Source organism: Colius striatus, chromosome 15, assembly GCF_028858725.1.
Source record: "Colius striatus isolate bColStr4 chromosome 15, bColStr4.1.hap1, whole genome shotgun sequence".
Taxonomy (NCBI): Eukaryota; Metazoa; Chordata; class Aves; order Coliiformes; family Coliidae; genus Colius; species Colius striatus.
The window spans coordinates 11484568-11505353 of NC_084773.1; the positions used below are offsets into that span (position 1 = coordinate 11484568).

Here is a 20786-nt window from a genome sequence, read left to right on the forward strand (position 1 = left end):
AATAATCAAATGAGAGAAGCGTGTGATGACAAACAGATGCTTCAGCATCCTCTTCCTAGTTTATAGGGCACCGAGAGCGGACACGACCGGCGCCCTCGGCCCCCGCTGCGAGTGTCTGTTCCACGCCGGGACACGGGGCGATGGCCGCAAGCTCGGCACCGAGCGCTCCGTGGGGTGGGAAGGAGAGGCGGGAGAAGGGCGCACGAGTCCCCGGGACAGCCCCCACTCCCGTGTGCCCTCGCCGGAGACTATTTGCCCTCCCGTGCCGTTGGAGGGCCCGCAGGCGCCGCGTAAGCCGAGGCGAGCAGCCACCGCCCCGAACAGCCCACTGCCGACACTACCCTCCCGCCACCAGGGCTGCTCGACGCCCGCCGCGCATGCGCGCTCCCGCCTCCCGGGTTATGCCACATACCCTCTCAGAGGGGAGGGGCGGCTTAAGAAAATGCAAGTTTATCCTTCTCTACATCACCTTTAGGTAGATAGTAATTACCATAACTCTGATATAAAAGTACTGTTTAATTATTTTACAACGATTCATGGCACGTGTGGCTAGAAGATAAGACCGAAAGCAATCTTTGTCATTTTTCTACCCCCTCTCCTCTCTGTCTATAGGTCGGTCCGGCTCGTCACCTTCCCTGCTCCGGAAGGCGGGGGTGAGGCTGCGGGTCAGTGAGGGTGTTGGGCACGCGTCGCTGCCGCCGGGGTGAGGCGGGTGCTCCCTGCGCGACTGGGTATCAGTGCCTCGGCCTCGCCATGCCGCCGCCGCCGGGACAGACCCGGCTCCCGGACTGGGATGGCCTGAAGCTCCGCGTGCGGACCCTCATCGCCTCTCACCGCGTCATGATCTTCAGCAAGAGCTATTGCCCGTACTGCAATAAGGTGAGGCGGCGGCGGGAGTTACCTTAGCACGCTCCCCTCTGGGCCCCTCTCCTCCGGCCGGCAGCCGCCGGAACGGGGGCTCGGGGAGCCGCCTCCCTCGCCTCGCCGACCTGGCGCGGCCCCGCGGCGGGCCGGGAGGGATCTGCCCCCAGGGCGCCCGTTCGCACTCCCGGCGGCCCGCCCCGGCCGGGGGAAGTGCGCAAGGGGAAGAGGGGCGGAAAGCGGGCCGTGTGGGGATGCTGCTGCTAGTGGCGGCACCCTTGGGATTCGGGGATTACAGCGGTGACACTGTATCCGTCCCACTGAAGTTAAGCACTGGCTAGTCCCTCTTGGAAACTCCTTTATTAGGCTTGAAATGAGGCAAAGATCCTAACTGGCATCCTCAGTAGTTCTTTCCCTTTGCCTTGTGGGTTGGGATGAATATGTGCTGGTGGTGGTTGTGTTGCTGTCTTACTGAAAGTTTGAGCACCACGTTGATGTTCAGCTTGGGTGAAGTTGCATCTCTGAGGAGAAATAAGTTTTAAGTGTTCCGCTCTTTCTAAACTTGAGGGAAAAGGTTGAATGTACAGCAAGAGTGTGAGTTCTAAATGCTGGCCATAGTGTGTGTTTCAGAAGAAAATCACTAGTGGTGAAATGTGGTGTTTCAATGAAAACATCTTTTTAGTCCTGGTTATGCATCACTATCACAGGGTAACTGTAAATAGTGAACTAGAGTCAATAAAGAAGAAAGCCGGATCTTCATTAGAACTCTGTGGTAGGAACAACATATACTCATAGCCCATACCCAATCTGTGTGTTTGTAGGCATTGTGATTCATGGATAGTTACAAAGAGCATGTTATGAAATGTCAGTTAAACTTTATAATACCATATTTGTTCTGACCATGGTGGGAAAACGTAAGTGGAATTGTGGGACTGAGTCTTGGTGTGCCTCAGTGGAACTGACAACCAAGAAAACATTTAGAAGCTGCACTTGCATGTATTGATTAGATTTAGTTCCAGTATTTCTTGCATGGAAGGAAATATTATGACTTATAGAAGAATTAAATGAATACATCCTATCTCACAGCTTAATTGAGGTTTTGGGAAAGGAAGCTCTCTGTAAGAAAGGCTAAGCAAAACAAACACCTTGTCTCTAAGAATGCTTTGGCAGAAAGATAGTGTAGCGTAGTAGGCAGCTCAAATCTTCCTAGCAGTTACTTACCAACTTACTCAGTAAAAGTTTTAGCAAGTGAGAGATGGGCATCTTTACTTGAGTCTAGTCCAGTTGACAAAAATGTTATGGTCTGTTGAGGGGAAATCCTGTAGTTGTGAACTTCAGGGCTACCCATTGAGGAAAAACTTAGTTGTACCTCTCTGTATTGCTTTGTGTGCTTTTAGTGATCATGATTGCCTAAGTGATGGTAGACATGGTGTCCAGTCCAGTGGTTTTGAGGTCATACAGTGGCATGGTAACTTTAAACCTTACAGCCTTTTCTTTCGTCTATTTCTGGTGATGCAGCGAGACTGGACTAACACAAGGAAATTAAGGGGAAAATAGACCTGGTTGTAGTCCGGTAATTAATTTCTAGGTTGATGTTTACTCCTGCATTTGTTCAGAGCTTCTCCTTTAGCCAGGATTACTTACTTCAGGGGAACAAACAGATATGAGAAATATTACTCTCATTGTCTTGGAAAGGGGAAGAATGAATATTATGAGAAGGAAGGCCTTATCTCATGGCCCTTTCTAGGAAGGAGAGTTGAAAGACCCCATATGAGTCTTTGTGATGGAACAAGTGATAAACTTGAGGGAAACAGGGCAGGGCGAGGCAGCACAAGGTAGAGCTGGTTGCTCTAGTAGGCAGATTTCTTTGGCATACTTTTCTGCTTGGGACAGAGGGGAGTAATAACATAACGAAGGAAACATGTAGAATAGGTATATATTGCAGAAAGGGAACTAGAAGCAAAAAGCTTCTGAGAGAAGGAAGCCACACTTTAAATGTGAAGTGATAAAACAGAAATACCTGCAGCAGTATAACATTCCCTCCTACCAAAGACTTAGGAAATAGTGAAAGGGATGGGAGAACATGGGTAATGCAGCATTCTTGCTAGTTGATCTAGTCTGTAGAATTAATGAAGTGGATATCATTTGGAAGTGTAGTTACTGCTTGGGTACTTAGCCTGTAATCACATAGTTTTGAGTTCTTAGATGGATATGAATAGTGTGCACAGTGTCTGTCTCTTACTGTGGATGGTTGTTAGCAGTGTGCTTTTGGTAGGATTAATTTAATAACTGTTGATGTTTAGCACTAGTGAAGAGAACACTCGCGCTTTAAAAGGACCTAATTTGGGGAGTCGGAGGAAATCTCTTCCCAATGGAGATAGCCATGATGGAAGAAAATCAAGATTGTGATTTCCTTCAGAAAAGAACTGCAGATAAATTCTCTAAACGAATCGAGTAGCTGATTCTGTTCAGTTTAGCTAGTAGCATGACTAGGCAATTGCGCAGTTTTTTGGCAAATGCGATTTATTTTTCAATTGCATTAGCAAGGCAGTAGCAGAGAGAGGTTGGTATTAGAATTACTTCCTTGTTGTAACTGAACTTGACTGTTCTTTAATTGCTTACCACCCTGAAAAGACTTAAATAAGGTAGAAATGCATAAAGAAATCACAAAGTTTTCACATGAAATTTCCAAGTCAGTGATATATTGAAATTGTTTGCAAGGCAACAACTATGACTGCATAGAAATTGCCTGATAATCTAGTTACATGTTACACTGTTACCAGTTGCATTCTGTGTCCATGGGGATTTCTGGTCAGTTTAGCTTATATGTGGAACAGCAGACCTAGGACACACCAGTATTGCTTAACTTGACCATATGCAAGTTTATCTCAAACCTGCTTAGCTACTCTAATGACAGAAAGCAGGGAGAGTTTTCTAAAGTGTTAGACCAATTTCTCAGTTTCAGAGAAATTATCTACGGTTTAATGTCTCTTTGTGAAAACTGGAATAATTTCATAGGTAAATGAGACCACTGCATTGGAAGTGAAGTGAATGATTGTATTGGTGACCATGCAACTTAGTATCCTGTTCTAGACCCTTGTTGGAGAAATTACGTTTTTAGGATTGGGGCATAAAGAAGGAAATTTCCCAGTATGCCACTGAAGTTTCCAGTACTGTGTAGCTCAGGAATTTCTTGACCTGACTTTGCATTAGTCTTACTGGATTAAGTTTTCAGTGGATCTTTATTTCATTAATTGCTTTAATAGCTCTTTAGATCACCTTTTAATTTTTAGCTTTTACAATGTCAGGTGGCAGTATGTTCTCTGGTTTTGTGTATTTTATGGAGACTTACTTCCCTTTCATTTCAAAATTGTTTTCTGGTGGCAAATGACAATTGTTGCTGTTTGCTCAAGTGAGTATTTCTCAGAATCATTTCCCGATCACCTTATCTAGATGTTACTCATGATTAGTGTACCTTATCTTTCTACTCTTCCTAATCATTTTCTTTTCCAGACTGAAATACTCTATTATCTCTTGCCTGCATTGGAAGTTTCGTAATTGATGCTACTTGTTACTTTGTTTCATTAGTACAACACAACTATCATATTTATACTTAAGTCTAAAGTGCAATAGCTGTTTCTAATCAGGATGCTGACATTTGTCTGTTTTGTTTTGTTGTGTGATTTATTTTTTTTTTCCCCCTATACTACATATATATAGAGAATATATATGTAGAGAATAATGGTTGCTTAAATGCATTGCCTTAAATCTGTCCTTTCTGGAACATAATTCTCTCTTGTTCGACTAATGTTCTCTGCCTTGTCCTCCCCTCTATCAGTTGCTGTTGGAATGTTTTAGCATTTAAAAAAAAATCGACCAAACAAAAAAACAAGGTAGTGAAAACTTGTCTGTACTCTGCTGCTTTGCTGCAAACTGTATCAGCATCCAAGTAGCTAATTTTGAGACTTCCTTCCAGATTATTTACTTCATAGTAGTGATCTCTTTAACTTTGCCTTTTAGATGTTCTGTGGCGTTTAGCTTGGACTTTGTAGCAGCAATTGCAGAGTGGAAGGTTTGTGACAGTTTCACTGTTTTCCCTTTCATTTGGTCTGTAGCCATAGTCATTCGAGTAAGCAAGCCTGAAGTAACAGTGAGTTTAGGACAAAAGTTTAGGGCCATGTGGATGGTTAAATGACTGAGGCATGGGATGTGTGTAGGAGCTCAGTTTGCTCAACTTTGAGAAGACTAAGGAGGGATTTTAGTAGTTGTCTTCAGATAGAAGTGGGAGGATAACCAGAGTTGTCAAAGTGAAAGAACAAGGGCCAATAAATACAAGTTGTAATGAGAGGCACTCCAATGAGATAAAGTGGAACATCTTTCCTGTGATGATGGTCAAACATTGGCAGAGGCCAGAGGTGCTGGTTTCTCTGTCCTTGTTAGATATTCAGAACTGGAATAGACAGTGCTCAACTAAGTTGTTTAGGATATTAAGACCAAGCTTGTAAGTAGTGTTCTTTTATCTATTGCTGACTTTGGATATATGAAACTTGTCTCTAGGACATGTTCTAGTGATCCCTTATCTCAGCTTTTTAATGACCAAATGTGTTCAGAATGCTTGCTGTGGGTAATAGACAATAATGATTTAAAAGGTTAAAAATGTGACTGCTACACTGTGGTACTAAACTCAAGCAAGGTATGATTGATTTAGTGAAACAACAGCAAACAAGTCAGAACTACTCCTACCTGAACCTGGAGGCTGTGACAGATGTTGTTAAGCAGCAATCTAAAAATCAGAACTCGAAAAAAAAATCATGAGATCATCTGGTCTTGTCCCTTGCCTCAGGGTGGGAGAAGCTATATTTCAAACAAATGTTGTACTCTGAAGCCACTCGCTGGTGACAATTGTCACCTACCTAAGCATTGTGTTCCATGGTCTTGCTATTAGGAAAAAACTCTTCTGAAGTCTTAATGGCAATCTCTTGATGCAATTCAAGACCATTAGTTCTTATTCTCTTCTTTCTGAGTTCTGCTTCTCTTCGTTCTCGAGGTAGTCAACTGTTTATTTAAACACGACTATTTTAAACCATAAACTGTGGTAGCCATGAGCTGTCCTAGTGCTGAGGACACTTAAAGATTATCGCCTATTCTGCCACTCTTTAGAACATGCTTTCTTTTTTTGCATTGATTTGGCAGTGTTTTGGTTTGCATATTATCTCCTTCCACTAAAGGCAGCTATTCTCCTGGCTTTTGGTATCTGTCAGGGATGGGGAAGTCCACAGCTAAGCAAATTATATATAAAATTAAGCTAATGAACTTGTACTAGAGGGTTGCTGTGATGCAGGATGCTAACCTGAGTGCCGTTAAATAGCCTGACTTTAAGTGAGGAACATACAAGTCATAGAAGTACCAAGCTTTCCAAAGCCATGTAGAGCAAAGCCTTTGGAACAGACCTGTGTTTGTACAACAATCAGTTTATTCTGAGCTGTGGGAGGTGTCTTCTGAAGCCTTTGCACTGGCATTGTGTCTGTTACTATTGCAGGTGAAAGAACTCTTTCGTTCTCTGAGGGTGGATTATTACGCTTTGGAACTTGATGTAACTGGTAAGTAGAATATATTATGTGCTGCTTCATGTAACTAAAAGTGGGTGACTACATGATTACTGAAGCTGTCTAGAACTAATTGGAGGATATAGAAAACAATTAAAATAAATGTTAATATATGCAAAGATAAATAAAAGCAAATGGGCTTCAATGTAGATTTTTATACAGGATGTGTTTTTAATAGAACTAAAGGCTTTGATTCTCACTGTATAAATCATAAACTGACAGAGGATGTGAGATGTTTTGATTTCTTTTGGGGAGAAAGCATGTAGTACTTTTCATCTACCTCAGGTTCTTTTGTGGCTTTAGAAGAATAGTTAATGTTTTACTTGATATATGGGTGACCTTCATAGGGGAAGTTGCTGAGTCATTGAAAGGAAGGGTAAATTTCAGTATCTTGACTGTTGCTAGCTCAAGATTGGGACTCTTAAAGAAAACAGTCTAAGTTGCTTTAGTTTTAGTACATCTGTGGTGCCTTATGTATATATGTACATGATGCATGTAACTTTTAATGTAGCTTTAAGAACAAGTAGTCTATAAAATAATTCTTGATAAACTCTTAATTGTACTGTTGGTAAGCTGTTGAATGTGTATTACTTTTTTTCTGTACAAAACTTAATTTCCAGTGCTTTTTTGAAGTGTTTGTGCCTAAGGAGTGTTTTAGAAAAATATATATGTACTTATTGATCTGTAGCATTTCTTCTTATTTGTTTTTACTTTTTATTAAAGTTGTGATACTGTGAAGCAGTTACACACTAAGATACACAAAGTACAATGCCCAGTCTTTTTCTGGAATTTCTCCTAATTAATAACGTATTCCCTTGTAGTTGTTCTTATTACTGATCCTAAACAGATATGGTTTTGGACAAAGAAGTCTTTAGTCAAAGTGACTACTGTAAATTCTGATTGACACATTTACTGATAGACATCTGCTTAGAGATCCAAACTGAGCTAGTGTGTAGGTACTGCTGAGTCACATGACAGATCAGGCGATTATAATCTTACAATTGGAAGGTTTAAGACAGTGTGGTGGGTAGAAATTCTGAAGGTAGGTTTAAGTGAAGTAGAAGAGCATGTTCGTTCTTTCAATCCTTATATTCTCATAACACAAAGCTGCTGGGCAGAACTGTGTGTACTCACACAGAACACATTCCAAAGCCAGACCATTCTGATGAAAATAAAACTGTCTGTATTATCTCCTGAGAGATCTGAAAAAGAATTTTTGTGTAGGACCAGTATAACACTCTCAGGAAGAGAATGATAAGAATCCAGGGAATGCAAGGACTAAACTCTTACTGCTTCAACATTACTCCATTACTCTATTTGTAGAATTATGGTTTGGAGCACAAATTTATCCTCAGTATTTAAGCATGCTCATTTCAGGAGCAGTTTTTGGAAACTTATGTTCAGGAAATCTACAGATGTGATACTTCGATTAGAATTTTCTTGGCAGGCCTACAATATGTTGCAGTCCAAACCTCTAATACACAGGTTGTTTTAAAAGTTCCCTCCTTAAAAAGTTGTTCTAAAATATACCTGTTTCTTTTAATCTTAGAGGATGGACCCAGTATTCAGCAAGTGTTAGCAGAGCTAACTAATCAGAGGACAGTGCCTAATGTATTTGTGAATGGAACTCACATAGGTGGCTGTGATTCAACATACCAGGTAACTTTTCTTTAAAAATCAACTGGAAGTAAACAAGACTGAGCAAATTTGCTTCTTGATCATAATGAAATTGTGTGACATAGTAGACCATATCTAGGACACAAAAGATTGTTGTTCAAGTTTTGTTTGCTCAGAAATGTGTGTGGTAAATTGATTATTTTTCCTCTCCCAGGCTTATCAAGATGGATCACTGCAGAAACTTCTTGGGGATAAAGATGTGGAACCCTATGATTATGACCTCATTATTATTGGTGGTGGTTCAGGTGGACTTGCGTGTTCCAAGGTATGACATGAATGTTGCATTAAAGAACAGGTTGTATGTGAAACTTCTTCAAAGGTTAGTCTAATAATCGTAATGATATAAAACAGTCTACATATTGATGATTGTTACCATTCAACTTGATGAATCAGTAGTGGTCTAGTAACGTGCGTGCTCAGGAGATCATGATTTGTGACCAATTTCTAGACAATGTGTATTGAGGTCTCAATCCTAATAACAGGGTTTACGTTCCTGGCTGCGAGTGGAACCAAAAGTTTTAAGTATTTCCTCTTCATGTGTAGCACACAAGCATTTTAACGCAAACAGTGATCTGGAAAACTTAAAGGCTACTCTTGAAGAGCTTTTGACTGTTTAGGATTCAGGATCACTAGTCATCTAAAATGAAGCTCTTTCAGATGGAAAGCTCTTTCAAGGAACAAGTTCAGTCTTTAGTTCTTTCTAAATACTTTTTTAGAAATGGAAATAGAGATTCTGTGCTACTTAAATAATTAGCTCTTGTTCAGAGTGCCTCAGGACCTATGGTGTGCATCCAATTTTCTCTTCTACCAGAGGGATTTCAACACACACTTCCTGCCTCTCAGCCAGGTATCCTAACCATCAGTTTATGATCTGGACATAGTAATGTTATTCCCGTCAGCCTTGATTGCTGTAAAACAATACACTTAAGCATGCATCTCCTTCTTCTGCCTGTATTATATTTATGGTGACAACTGAATTCTTCAACTGGCCAATTGGGCATTTTTAAAATGCTCCAGATCTGTCCTCACAATGTCTTCTGGGATGTAAGTTTTAAACATGGTGATAATGACCAAGCTGTTCAGTGCAGAAGAGGTCAGGTATTCACAGAATACAAGATAGCTAGCTAAACCTTGTTTGAGCCAGCATTGCAAAAACTCTGCAGGTCTTTGTAAACAGATTTCAGGCACCTAGATATTTGTTTTAAGCCTTTGAGAGATCAAACAATGGGTGGATCCAATCAAATGCCTGGTAATTTCTTGAATAATCCTAAGATACTCTATCCAGGTTGGAATGGACATTAGGAGGATGTCTAGTCTTAAGCTCCTGCTCTAAGCAGGATCACTTGTGGAGTCAAACAAGATTATGCAGGATCTCCTCCGCTTGGGTCTTGAAAATAGCCAGGGGTAGAGTTGGCATTAGCCTTTCTGTGAAACCTGTTTCACTGTTTTGAGTGTGTTCATGGTGTGAAAGTTCCTTGTATCCAGTCTGAAAACCTCTGGTTTCAACTTACAGACACTGTCTTTTGTCCCTCCACTGTTTGCCTGTGTGATTAGCCTGGCACAGTCATCTTAGTGACCTCTTCATGGATATTGGAAAGTTGTTGTTCCCCATCCAAATCAACCTTTTCTCCAGGCTGGATGTGTCAGGTTCCCTTACCCTTCTCATAGTGCATGTGCGCCAGCTCCCTGAGCATCCTGGCAATCCTGCAATGAACTGTCTCCAGTTTATTAATGTCTCAGTTTCTCTCTTTTATTTTTTTCATTCATGAACATGACTAGTCAGTCCTGCTCCCCTGAAGGAAAAGAAGTAACAGTGTAGATATTTCTTTGGGTGTGGTAGAAGAGGATTGTAGGCTGATAAGCCTGTCATAGCCCCATCAGACCATGCCTTTTGACAGTGTAGGATGAATTGGATGCAGCACTGAACAGGATGAATTGGATGAACAGGATGAATAGGATGAATTGGATGCAGCACTGAAGTATCTCTTCAAAGTCTGGAAGAAAGTAATAGTTTTGAAGGATTTCTGTTTTGGTCTAATAAAGGAGGTGGTGGAGTCCTATATGATATGAGACTAACCAGCAAAGCAACCAGTGCTAAGTATATCATGACTGTAAGTGAATGGACAGGCTTTCCCAGTCAGACAAAAGTTTAGTAATGCTAGCTGTGTCTCTGCCTTTACAGGAAGCTGCTACTTTGGGAAAGAAAGTAATGGTATTAGATTATGTTGTTCCAACACCACTTGGAACCTCGTGGGGTAAGTTTCTGTTAACTTGTGTTTTTTGATGTTTGAGTGACGGTGATTTGTGGATACTGTGAATTTGTATTCTTAGAAATTGTGACTGAATTCATGTGATTCTGAAATTTAGATACCGAAGAAGCTGGTTAGTTTAGTCAGGGTATGAATATGCTTTCATAGCTAAGATTTCAAACAAATGCATATTTCAAATTCCACAGAATAGGTGATGCTAAACTCTAGAAACTCTGGGCTTTTCACCTTGCTTACTTGACTAAAATCTGAAGCACTCTGGAGCAAGTATCCTGGGTCTATTTAAGACAGCACACTATACCCTTCTTGGTTCAATGGGTCAACTAACCTCTTATTTGTGTGACTATAGCACACGTTGGGAAAAACACAAATATCCTTTGCACACAGGTAATAATGTGATTCTTTCCATCTCAGGGCTTGGTGGCACATGTGTAAATGTAGGTTGCATTCCTAAGAAGCTAATGCATCAAGCAGCACTTCTGGGTCAGGCTCTCCAAGATTCAAGGAAATACGGGTGGCAATATGAAGAACAAGGTTAGTAAGAACAGACCTCAGACCAAGGTGCTGTACAGATGAGACTCTGAGCTTAAGATTGTTCTTACACTTTGTACTTAATAAACAAGAGGCAGAGTTCAGTAGTTTTTGTAGGTTAATCAGAAGGCGTCCTCTTTCTTTAGTCATAGAAACCTTTAGGACTGAAAGCTGTGTTTTGTTCCCTATGTTATCTGAAATTAATAGAACTGAAATGAACTTCTGGAATGGGCTTATTTCAGATAGCAACAAATCAGGTAAATGTTAGCATAGTAGAACAAGACTTCAATATATATCCTCATTACTAATTATAATACAATGAACAAAACTTAAGTTTTTCTTTAGAGTTCACTGCACTTTAATTTCTTTAAACATGAAATTAATGTCATGTTTCAGTTAAACACAACTGGGAGGTCATGGTAGAAGCAATTCAAAACTACATTGGTTCTTTAAACTGGGGCTACCGAGTGTCCTTAAGAGAGAAGTCTGTGACATACCTCAATTCTTATGGAGAATTTGTTGAACCACACAAAATTAAGGTATGTGCTGTGTTTAAAACATTCAGTTGGGAGGGAAAACTCGTGTTCTCAAACAGCCTTTTAAAATACACCAAGGAAGAGGCTTCATCTTGATTTTAGCAGCCTAAGTCAACTGAAGTTGAAAACTCATTTGTGAAATAGGTTATTGATTCAAATCGTTATTGTACTTTAGTACATGCCACAGTGTTTTGCAAACCAAGTAACTGTTATCTAAGAGTAATGTGGGTATCTGTAGACTTATGTCTTGCATGAATAGAGTGAGGTGATCTCAGTTGCTAATTTCATAACCAACGTCAATGGCCTGAGTGAGAAGGAGGGGGAAAATTGCTTTAGCTGTATAAATTTGCTGCTTGTAAAACCTTCATACTAAAGCATAAAAACTATTGAAGTTAAATTCAGAGTAAGCACTTGCATAACAGTGCTGCTAGAACCTTGTGCTGTATCAGAGTAAGAATTAAACTGTCAGTTTTGCAAAACAAATTGTGTGCTAGCAGTCTTGCTGTAAGGGATCATATTGTAGCATATTGTAAATAACTTAGAAGTACATATTGAAGACAATTGTTTGGTTCACTGCATGTAATTGTCTGTTTTCAATATGAGCTTATGAAGGTTGAGCTACATGTGTTTTAAACTAAGAAGCTAGCACTGAGAAGGCAGTAGTATGCTCAGTTTACCTCATCTACCAACTGTTCTAGTGTCCAGGTCATCTACAGAGGTGTCCTTAGTGTAGAAATGTACTAGAACAGAAAGACTTTCAGTGGGAGGTTGGACTAGATGGTCTCCTGAGATCCATTTCAACTTGAATTACTACATTTCCTGATGATTTGATAGGGGTGAAGTTTCCCATCATCTGTGTTGGAAAATAACTAAAGAGCACAAATGAATGTCAGGTTTTGAAAGAGGCCCTGGCAAGGTGAAGTCTCGCAGGACTGAGGGTCTCTAGAGGTTAAATGAGTTTGAATTCATTTAAAGATGAGTTCTTAGGCCCTCTGAAATTATGTAACTGGATACTTTTTTTTTTATCCTTATCTACATTTGCCTAAGAACTAATTGATGTCACTAGCATTATATTGGACTTCAGTGGAAACAGACCACAAGTAGGGCTTAATTTGTGGTGACATTTGATAATTTGAAAGTAAAGTTGTTATGAGCAATTCAATCTAAATGAGGTGAAATGGGCAGGAGGATTCAAAGAATAAATAATCTTAAGTGATCTAACTAATGGGAGAAAGGCCTGATAGTCTGATTTAAGCCTAATCTTCAGCAACCTGCATGGCTTCTCTAAATGCATTAGTTCTTGTTTGAAACTGCTTGTTACTGATTCCTATCAATCTGTGTTTAAAATGATGTAATTCTCCTGTTAAAATTTCATCTTAAAACCTGTTCCTATGATAAAGACTTTATTAACTGTGTCTAAACAGGCAACTAATAGAAAAGGACAAGTGACCTATCACACAGCAGAGACTTTTGTCCTGGCAACAGGAGAGAGGCCTAGATATCCAGGTATCCCTGGAGATAAAGAATACTGTATTACCAGGTGAGATGAAAAGGCATAATAGACTGAACTTTGCTTTAGGATTTGCAAAGACAAGCAAGCTTGTATTCAAAGAACCCTGTAACTTATGCTGCTTTTCTTTTTAGTGATGACCTCTTCTCTCTGCCTTACTGCCCTGGCAAAACTCTAGTTGTGGGTGCTTCCTATGTGGCCCTGGAGTGTGCAGGATTTCTTGCTGGTCTAGGTCTAGATGTCACAGTGATGGTGCGTTCCATACTTCTTCGGGGCTTTGACCAGGAAATGGCAGAAAGAATAGGTGCTCACATGGAAACACACGGCGTAAAGTTCATCAGGAAGTTTGTACCTGTTCAGGCAAGTGCTTTCTGTAGGTTTCTTCTCTCCATGCAAAATCACTTTAGACAGCTTATGTAGAATGTATGTACTATGTGGGCATGCTCTGACTCTGTACAAGAAGAAATTTTGTGAGGTTAAGGGGATTTTTTTACTGCTGAACGACAGATTAGTAGATTAGGGTTTGAAGTGACAATTTATTGGGATTTGAAGTGAGCTCTGCTGCTTAAGGTGATTCTAAGCTTACAAATATTTATACAGGTTGAACAGCTGGAGGAAGGCATGCCTGGAAGACTCAAAGTGACAGCAAAGTCTACTGAGGGACTAGCAATCTTTGAAGAAGAATATAACACTGTAAGCAGTTCTGGATTTCAAATAACAGAATATAGCAGCACATGAAAATGTATTAAAATGCTACAGAAGTTGTTCAGGGAAAAAGTAAAGGAAAATTTGCTTGAAAAATTGTTCATGTGCATTACTGGCAGAAAAAAAATACACGAAAATTTAATATTCATCTTCACTTGTTCACTTGAGCCCTATCAGCAGACTGGGTGAAACTTTGTGTACCTGGAGTTTGGTTCATGTGAACAGTGTTGTTTCCGGCTTTGTTCTGATATTAATATTTTACTGTTTATTTCTGTTTCTGGAACAAGCTGCACATGGAAGAGCCTGAACTGTTGGTGGCTCTTCAAAGACTTCTTGAAAAAAACCTTTTTCAATCAAATGCCTCATGTATTTTTGTCAGGAGACCAAAGGAAGTGTTATGCCAATTATGTTTTTCTTGCATGAAATAATTGCATTTAATTTTGTTGACTTTTAGGTTTTGATAGCCATTGGCCGTGATGCATGTACCAGAAATATTGGATTAGAGACCATTGGTGTCAAAATCAATGAAAAGTGAGTATTGCTCAATTCAAATCACTGAATGTGGTGACTTTTTTTTTTCTTTTTGCTGCTTTAAAAATACCTAATGATGTTTTTTTAATCCTTCACTTACACCTGGCAATTATGCAAATTTTTAAAGCCTTTCTTCTCCTGGACTTGAATGTAGTTGTGCATTAACTCCATTTCTTGAATATGTATTTTGTAAAAACTATTGAGTTAATACCTAATTGTTGGCCACTATGTGTGAGGAATAGATTTCAAAGATTTGCTTAATTTGCTTAAACCACAATTTCATATTGTGTAAAAAGTTTTATTTAACTCATGTGACAAGTTTAAGCTACGGCTTGAGAGGCAGCAAACTACTACAGATTTAATTTTTTTCTTGGTTAACTTGTTTCTCCTTGGTGTTGGTGTAAAACTGGTGCAAAGGAAGAGGAAAGATTATGTTGTTCAGGAGAAAACAAAGATTAGGTTTGCAGCAGCTAACTTACCAATTTAAACAGATGAATGATATTGCAGCTCTTTCCCCCCCATAGGTGAAAATGCCTATTGCAAACTGTAGAATAATCATGTAAAAGATCATTAGGTCCAAAGATGTCCAAATAACTTCATTGTCATCAGACACATGCTGTTGCTCAGGTCAAAACTGGCCCACTGAGTACTGACTTCAGGCTTATGTCAGAGTCAAAGGTAATTGACACTCAGAAGAGTTTGCAGCTGAAGTAAAAAGCATAAGCAGATTTAATGTGCTTGGTAGTTAGAATAACATCTTCATAGCAGAACTTCTCCCCTCTGTTAATGCTGAGTTCTGAGGAAGATTATGATACTCAACTCTATTGTCTTTTCTGTTTCTTTGAAAGGAATGGGAAAGTACCTGTAAATGATGAAGAACAAACCAATGTGCCTTATGTTTATGCTATTGGAGATATACTAGAGGGAAAGCTTGAACTTACCCCAGTGGCCATTCAAGCAGGGAAACTGCTGGCCCGCAGGCTTTATGGTGGTAGCTCCACAAAGGTAAAGCTACAAGAATACAACTTCAACTTATTTCTGTGCTTTTTTTTGCCTTAAAATTTAAGTAACACGAATTGATGTGTCCAAAGTGGTGTGTAAAAATAAAAGTGCTAAAGAAATTCTTCCTGCTATGTACTGTATAGAACTTCCATAGTCTAAACCTTTTTTTATTTTGCTTTTAGTGTGACTATATCAATGTACCAACGACAGTGTTTACTCCTTTAGAGTATGGCAGCTGTGGGTTACCTGAAGAAAGAGCCATAGAAGAATATGGGAAGCAAAACTTGGAGGTGAGAGCACTCAAGACTTGTTTAACTTGTAGCTTGAGAATGGTGTTTTTTCTCAGACCTTGCTGCTTTACACTTGGGCTTAGGGTTAAAATGAGATTAGAAGGTTAGCTAGATAGGTCTTTGGAAGTGTTCTCATCTGGTTACAAAGGACTCCCAGAAATTCAGAACTGGACTTAATACTGTTAGACTTATGAATTATGCATAGCAATTTGCATACTGCTGAGAAGTGGTTGGTTTCAGGGGGCCACACTCAGGTTACAAAACTGTAGGTGTGGTTTTCTTCTCATTGTGAATTAAAGGCTTGTTGCTGATGTTTACCCAACCTGTGGGATGATCTGACTGTCTTCTGCTTCTTGCTGTACTTGAATTGGGAATGAGTTTCATCCTGACTTTTTTCTTATGACTGTAGTAATATCAGGTGTAACTTCCATGTTTTATGGTAATTTCTGAATTCTGCACCTCTCTGAAGAGTTTCATTAAAGCTTTTTGCATGCCTTGTATTTAACCTTATGCCTTTTCAATACGCTTGGCGTTATTTTGCTTCTAGTGTTCACTGGTTTGCAGAATAGTTTTAAAATTATAGTAACTAGATATTATTTTATTACTACTAAAGCACTTCTCTTTGTCAAAGTATGATTTTAAAATGCTGTGTCTTATAGCTGTTGCTGTTTTAATAAAATATTTCAGTCAGGGGTACATGGTTTGATTCAGGCCTTTGCAGAGAGACTTTAGGAAGATGGACTGCTTAGGCCAATGGGAGCAAAAATCTTCTATCTGTTATAAAAATCTAGTGGTTTTAGTTCAAATCACCTATTCATAATATATTAAAATGTAGCATTCTGATTGAATTAATTCATCAAACTGTAATGTTCTTGTCATCCTCCCAGGTTTATCACAGTTTGTTCTGGCCACTTGAATGGACAGTACCAGGCAGAGATAACAATACTTGTTATGCAAAGATTATCTGCAATAAACATGACAATGTAAGTAGCAAACTGGAATAGGTAAGCTGAATGTATTCCTGAAATTCCTCTAGACAAGGCAAAAGACTAGTATCTTTTATTTGACCTACCTAAGGTCAGCTCTACTATTAACATAAGTATCTGATTGAAAAAGTCTAATTGATTTGTAGAACGTTGATTGGGGTTTTTTTGTTATAACAGCTGTTATAAGTTTCACAATGAAAGTTCATCCTAAGTTCCTATTTAAGAATAGATTTGGCAAGTAATTTGCCAGGGTTTTTCTTCCAAGTGGATTTTGAGTAACTATACTGTCTGATGTCTTGCTTTAGGTTTCTAGACCTTGAGGTTTTTGCCCTTTTGCAAAGTGCTGAGTTTTGTATGTTTACTGGAAACTTAGAAAACATGTGATTGGTCCTAGAATTGGGAATTTTTGTGGTCAGTACATTCTTTTTGTTGCTGTCTGGTATTTTCTCCAAAAACTATGTGAGAGAAAAATAAGATATTTTTTGGTATTTAAAATTACTTTGAGAAGAAATGGCATGACTTTTAAGCTAAGAGGAAATAAGCTTACTTCTTTTTTTTATTAGCCCACCTAATGCGTTTTTCAAAGATTGCAGAAAGGTTCAAAGTTCTGCTTTTATTGGAGTCTCATTGGAAATAGTCCAAATGAAAAGAATGTAATGAAAGGAAGGACTTCATTTAGATTTCTGTGTGAAAAGCTTTTTCCTAGGATGCTGAAGGAGAATGTAAGGTAAATTAGTTGTGATTTGTTTGGATTTTTTTTAATTGCCCTTATTATGAGGAGTTTTAACTTATGGCCAGACTTAGGCTGGGATATCTCTGAAGGTATGGGAACATCCTGGGAAAACATTTTAAAACATTGTTTACATTCCCCTGGATTAAGTGATTAATGAAACAAATAGAAACAAACTACACTCATTTTTAAGTTGGTTTTATAGCCTCCTGCCATCACTCTAGATCTTTTTACAGTCAGTTTGCTCAAAATTCAAGTCTATAACGTTTTCCTTTTCCTTCTTGCTAACTGCTTGGGGAGGAAGAGGAAAAGCCCGTAAAGCTCTTCAGTATGAGATTTTCAGCAAATGATGCAATCAGATGCTCTACCTGACCTGACTTTGTAGGAAAGCAATATTAAATCTGACCATATTAAATGTGCTGTACATCCATAAAATCATTAAAATAGCTGACAGAACTAGAATCTATGTTGTTTTAGGGTCAGTATCTTTGAACTAGTGCTGTGATTTTTAAATCTCATTTTAAAACTTGATTCATTTTGTTGTAATGGATTGCAAAAAACTGCAAAACTACTTCCTTGGAGTAGTTCATTTTCAGTTAAACTTGGCTGTTGACCTGGTTACATAACAGTTTTAGTGTAGTGGGATTTACCTACTAGGACTTTGGTTAAACTTTACCTAGTACTAACTCCTGTTTTGCTGTCGCCTATCTTAAAGAATCGTGTGATAGGATTTCATGTCCTTGGACCTAATGCCGGTGAAGTCACTCAAGGTTTTGCTGCTGCAATAAAGTGTGGTCTCACCAAAGAATTACTTGATGAAACAATTGGTATCCATCCAACTTGTGCAGAGGTAAGGGATGGAGAAGGCATAGCTTGATTTTTTTAAAACCTGCTTTTGAAGGTGGTTGCCTAAGTGCAAGGAAAGAATAGTACATTGTATTTTGAGATTTTGTCAGTACTACTTAACTTCTAACAGGAATATATTGACGAGTGATAGAAAATCATAAATTGAGCATTGCAACTTGTTTTCCATTGTAACAGTTCAAAGACATCTATTATTGTTTCAAAGGAGACCGATAACCATGTGAAAGATAGTACAGAGCCACCGTAAACAAACTGTTCTTTTGGATTCTGCAGGTGTTCACGACGATGGATGTTACAAAAGCTTCAGGACAAGACATCAGTCAAAGGGGCTGCTGAGGTTAAAACTGCTGTTTTACATGTTTCCATGTTGTGCACATTGAGTTCTGTGGAAGCTCTAATACATCAAAATAAACATTTGCATCAGTACCACTGTATGTACTGCAGCTGAGGCTTCCTCACTTTAGTGTTGCAAATGGAAACAGTAATACAGCAGGGAAATCTTGAACTGCTAATCCTGACTTTGCTTGGAATCAGCACCACGGTGCTTTTTTTGATGTTATGGCTCTTAACCTCGCTGTGAGGTGAGCTCTAACTGATGCCTGCCATGCATGGTTGGGAGAGCTTTGTCTAGTCAAGTGACTGAACTCCTCCTGAAGGAAATTCTTAAGTTGCACAAATTAAAGCTAATGTTTCTAGGCTCCAGTGTCTTGTACAAATGCCTGAGATAGAGGACAAATATATAATTGAATGATTCTTGCCAACAGTTTACAGTTGACTGATTTATCTTTTTAATGCATTTTGTTTTACTTAATTGCATATTCAGTTGAGGCAAGATAGCACAAATTGGATGAAATGTTGAGCAGTGCAGTTCAAGCACTAGTCTCCCATCTTGACCAGTCTAAAACTTGAAAGTAATGTAAGACACTGCTGTTGTTCAAATTCATAGGTATTTGACCACAAGTGATGACATGTCTTAAAGATAATTTGAATTGTGGGGATCTTGTGTATTGGGGTTGAAGAGCATGAGCACAAGACTTTGTTAATTTGCTCTTGCTGTTTGTGACTGTACTGCTGACTTCAGATTGGGTTCCAGCTCTGTAATGTAAAACATCACAGAACCCAAAACTGTGAGTCTTTACTCTTATGTGTGGAGTTATTGGAGTTTCAAAGGAGCAGAGACTGAGAATAATCTGTCCCACTAAAAAAGTAGGTGCCTGCCCATGATGGTAGTAAGCATTGTATGAAATTCCTCTTTGAAGCATGTGTTGGAGCAATGACTTGGTGTGCTATCATGCTTTGTGTAGTAGTGTGTACAGTCAGTACTCTGAAGCTTTCTTCCACTCCTAGCATTTTGCTCTGGAGGAACTGTGCTTGAGTTTGGCTCTTAGTTTTGTCCAATTAGATGTTTTGAAATACTATTCTGAACACTGTATGATAGTCAACAGTTTTTAACTATTTAATCTATGATGTACTGTGGAAATTGAAGTTCAATAAACAACACATAAAGCACTTTGGTGTCTGACCTCATGGTTTATGTTGTCACATGCTTTATTATGCTTCAATTATATTATTACGTGTAATGCTAAAACATCTGTAGACTTCTACGTGCTGTAATCTTTTAAATGGAGAAACAAGTTGTCTTGCCATGTGTGGGGGCTTGCCCAAGAGATCTAACATGCTTCTATTTCAGTATGCAGAATCCTCTCTGTTCAAGCTGAGAACACAACTTTATACCACTTCTGTGTGGTCCAGAAGATCCTAAATGTGTATATTGTAGTGTTATCTGCAACATAGCTGAAAGATGCTCAGTAGAATCTAGCTAGTGTTAGGAACAGATCTTGCTGCTGTTCAAATCTGACAGCTTTTGGAGAATTTGAGGTTTTGCTGTGGATGCCTACTAGTACTGCAAAACGTCTTGACACTGAAGAGCCTTGCTGAGCTTCTGGTGTTGCTTCGCTGCAAGCTCTGTTCTACTAAAAATATTTGCTAGAATCACCTGTTTGTTATCACTTCTGCATCACTGACCTTAAGAATGGCACTGACAAAATGTTGCATGCCTGAAAGCTTGCCTCTTGCTAGGCTAGGTATCATAGTTTGAAGTAGGTGTAATGGTAATGTAGAAGTCACCTTAGTCTCCAAGTTGAAGTGGGTGAACCAGAGACTCAGCTGTTTTAAAAAGTCAGGGGAGATTAGGGTGGATTGTCTAGTAGTAGATAATATGTTACAGACTTTGTGTGACTGCTGAAATGAAGCTTAGGAAACAACAAAGCACTTGCAAGGCTTTATATTGTAAGAAACTGAGTGATAATGACAAACTTTACCCTGTGTAGCCATGTTTTAGAAGAAATGAAGGAGGAAACAAGTCAATGAATAATAACTTCCTGAATTGACTATTGGTAACTGTTGAGTCATATTTCCAACTCAGATTTGAACTGCAGGTTCAGGTTAATTGATCAGTAATTATCACTTGCATATCTGTACCAGTGTGCTAATTGCGGATGTTCCTCATGTCAAACTGGTCCAGGCTATCAGCTCTAAGTTACGTTTTACGAGCATTGGGCACTTTGTATAGGTAGTCTTGAGCTTTAAACTGTAAATTGTAGAATAAGTAGCTAATAGGGCAGTCTTTTAAGTGAACATCTTGCTTGTATTTTCAGTAGGCTCAACTGTAAAGTAAAAAGTGCCATGAC

The 20786-nt window shown here is 39.1% G+C and overlaps 1 protein-coding gene across 1 annotated transcript; it reads left to right on the forward strand.

The window, feature by feature from the left end:
* The first annotated feature begins 654 nt into the window (after nt 1–654).
* TXNRD3 (thioredoxin reductase 3) lies at nt 655–19605 on the forward strand. Its single transcript, XM_062008298.1, has 16 exons — nt 655–879; nt 6401–6461; nt 8017–8126; nt 8299–8409; nt 10327–10399; nt 10826–10945; nt 11339–11481; nt 12903–13018; nt 13123–13348; nt 13589–13681; nt 14148–14224; nt 15073–15229; nt 15409–15516; nt 16404–16499; nt 17948–18082; nt 18370–19605. Exons 1-16 carry the CDS (start codon nt 754–756, stop codon nt 18430–18432), a joined length of 1815 nt encoding a protein of 604 aa, XP_061864282.1. The 5' UTR covers nt 655–753; the 3' UTR covers nt 18433–19605.
* The last annotated feature ends 1181 nt before the right edge of the window (nt 19606–20786 follow it).